The following is a 3,601-nucleotide window of genomic DNA, read 5'->3' on the forward strand; positions in this document are numbered from 1 at the left end:
GATTTACTTTGAGTTGGTATTGATTCCATTTAACTTGTAGATAGTTTATTTTAACTACCGAATTGTATGATTGCCAAAAGTCCAAAGCCCTAACTTTATACAACTTGTTCAAGATTTTTTTTTTTTCTTTTTTTTTTTTTTTTTTTTTTTTGATTTAAAGGAATTTTGTTTCAATACCTACATAACTATAAACATCCATATCATCTTGTACTCTTTCTGAATTGAAAACAATATTATTAAGTACTTCACAGGAAACACGAATCCAAGCCACACCCTACTCAATCAAGGAAATTTGATCAACGAATCTTGATGTTGATTGAATATTAGCATAATAATTAATTCTAGCAACTTATCATTTGAGGTACTTAGTATATTGTTGGAAAAAATACTTGTTGATTTCATGAAAAACATTAGCCAAAACAAGAACTTGCCTGGAACAAATTCGCCATACTCGAGATCAAATATTTGTCCTCCTTCGTTGTGTAGTGGTTTGGAACCCATTGACTTAGAAGCGAAATAAGCCACCACCGGTACAGGTATCTTAGTGACGCACGCCCCCCCCCCCCCCCAAAGTTTTACATAATGACCTCCATAATTCGTGTACCCGAATTTAAAGGTTGGAATTGCTGAAGAATAGTTCAGATCTCAAAAGGGTAGGTTTTTTTATTTATGTGTTTGGTGTTCGATAATATTGAATTATATATGTCTCCAAAAATAGGAAACAAACCATACATACCGACTCCGAAAAAGGCGCGCCTGATAGGGCTACCAATCGCCCAGCTAGGTGCCAGGACAACCTCCCAGGCTCTAAATAAACTTTGATGTCCCTCCGCCCGATCGGGAAAACCACCGCCTGGCCGAGCGCAAGAACCCTCCATATTCCTGTAGTCAATTCGCCCGGTCGGGCAACGCCCCCCCGAATAGGCGTAGGTACACCTTCGAACAACACTTAAATCCGCCCGGTCGGGCGTAGCTTGCTCTACCAGGAACGCGTGAGGATCGTAATAGTAATCAACCACGGATCCGATTGCATTACCGTTTCCAACATAGATGAGGTGGATGTCTAAACATAGCCATAAGCCTATTAGTTCAGAGGATATCTCAAGAATATACATTGTATTTAGAGAGTCGGAGGACGAGTGATGAAAACCGATCTCATGATCCTTCGAAATCGGGAGGGAACTTCTGACCACTTGAGGTATCCCTCACTTTCATAATATGTATGCAATACCGAAGTTAGACAACATATGGTTCATGTCATTCTTGCTAGTTTAAATTCTATTCAATCTGGATCATATTTATGACTTATCATCATAATTCTTTAGCTTTCGTAGATTATAATCGATCAATAAAATCTTCTTGTACACGAATTATTCAACAACAATCTTTATCTTATTATAATTACTTGAATATATGCTGATCTGAGGGCTGCTGCGTGTTCTACTTGGCCACTTATAACTTAAGCTTTGAGTTTTTTCTTTTTAAGTAAAATCTTCGTCAATTGATCATCAGTTCCTTACAAAATAAAAGATTGGATTAGATGGCTTGCCAATCAAGTATCATGTTATTTTTGTGGAAATCTGGCTTATCATATGTCAAAATAATTTTAAAATGATTAAATGAAAGAATGTAACAATTCCTCCCTTCTAAAAAAAATTACAACACTTTAACTAAAAATGTACTTCATAAGAGTTTTTTGGCAAAGTGTTGCAATTTAGATAAACTTGCATGGATAAATAGTTTTCACAATTTCACATTGTTAGTTGGCCGTTAAGTTGAGTAGATGAAAGGTCTTATAAATCTAGATGATTTGTGTTTTAAATTTTGACTAATATACAATTCATCATATTATTTGCTGGAAAATAAATTTAGTTTGGGATGTTATTGAGTGTTAGCAGACCATTTCAACCAAAAGGTTAAATTGATGGTTGAGGTCCAAGAATATATTTTTACGCCCCCTTACACGAGAGCTCGTTTGGGCTAGAAGCGTGGATGCAACATGGGCCCTCCTCATACCCAGCGCTTAATATTTCACTTGAAAGTGGGGGTGGATGAGATTCGAATCTGTGACCTTCATGTCACGTTGGCTCCGATACCATGTTAGTGTACCATCTCAACCAAAAGTTTAAGCTTATGGTTGAGGTCCAAGAATATGTTTTATACTCTATCATTGAGTTTACTATAGATTTCATAATTATGCTAAATTACACTCGATTATAATCATAGAAGAATTCATTCGAGTCACCTCATCGAGATAAAAGAAAGCATTTGTAAACATAAACTTAAGTTAAATAAAAATGTTATAGCCCTAAAAGTTGAGTAGTTTCTACATTCCTTTACTTAATAAGATAGGAAACTCCTTAACAAGTGGCAAGTGTAGATAGGGAAATGTACTTAATTAATTATGCATAAGCTCAAATTTGCTAATTGAAGGAAGCATGTAACACCTTAATAATTGATCCATTCTTAATTATTTATGTCATATCAATGTACTTGTAATAACTTAATGATGTAGGAAACTCCCTTGCAAAGTCTATGTATGTTATATAATACAACTACAAGTACTATTTGCATAAAATCCAGTGTTTCACAAAAGCATATGTTCGTGAAGGCCTATGAATTTACTAAATTCTTGTTCAGCTAATCTAATGGATGCTCAATTTGCAAGTTACTACAAGTATACTTTTTTAATTTTTTTGTTCACCATAATGTACTTGAAAAATACTTAACTGTAGTATTTATTTATAATTAGGCAATAAAAATAAAGCAATGTACGCTTAGTGTCAAATTACTATAATACCCTTCCATGCAATCTATAAATAGCCATGTAATGCAGCTCTTCCATCACATCCCAAACCAACAAATACATTCTCTCTAATCCTTAGCTTAAGCATAATCAAAACCCTTATTAGCCCTCCAAATTCAAGAATCATAAAAAATGGCCTCCAAATCCGCCGTTGCTTTCATGATGGTTAACCTAGCCGTCTTTGCATTTGTGTCAACTAATGCCACTACTTGCCCTGACCTAAATGTGTGTGTCAGCATTGCCGGTGATTTGGTGAATGCCCAATTTGGTAGCCAATCAAGGACTGAATGTTGTGAAATCATTCACGGTATAGCCGATGCTGACCTTGCTCTATGCCTTTGCAGTAGCCTTAAAAACACTCTTCTAGGAAGCACCCTTGGTGGCCTCCTTAATGCCCTTGGCGGTGTCCTCGGTGGCCTTGGGGGGCTTACCGGCAATGACCTCCTTAACAAGGAGCTTGTCACCGTCGTTAATGCCTGTGGATTTAACAATCCTACTCAATACAAGTGTCCCGTTTAATGATAAATCGATACGATATGCTTATTAGTACTAGCTAGCCAAGGGTGGTACTGCCCTAGCTAGCTCACTCTTCAAAGTTATCAAACAAATTCATCACTATGTCTTAATTTGGTCGATCGTTTTGTGTAAGAATAAATTAGCTAGTTTAGAGTTTCGGTATTTCTCGTGACTATATCATGTATTTACTGTACTCATCATCATAATCTAGCTATTAGCTAGTCTAATTACTCTATAATGTACACTCATGCATGTTATTGATTTGTTCCATCTACTTTT

General features: G+C 36.0%; 1 protein-coding gene across 1 annotated transcript; it reads left to right on the top strand.

The window, feature by feature from the left end:
• Positions 1-2,938: 2,938 nt before the first annotated feature.
• LOC145566745 (hydrophobic seed protein-like) lies at positions 2,939-3,325 on the top strand. Its single transcript, XM_081626067.1, has one exon. The coding sequence runs from the start codon at positions 2,939-2,941 to the stop codon at positions 3,323-3,325; it is 387 nt and encodes a 128-aa protein (XP_081482193.1).
• The last annotated feature ends 276 nt before the right edge of the window (positions 3,326-3,601 follow it).

Source organism: Chenopodium album, chromosome 11 (assembly GCF_948465745.1).
Source record: "Chenopodium album chromosome 11, dcCheAlbu1.1, whole genome shotgun sequence".
NCBI lineage: Eukaryota > Viridiplantae > Streptophyta > Magnoliopsida > Caryophyllales > Amaranthaceae > Chenopodium > Chenopodium album.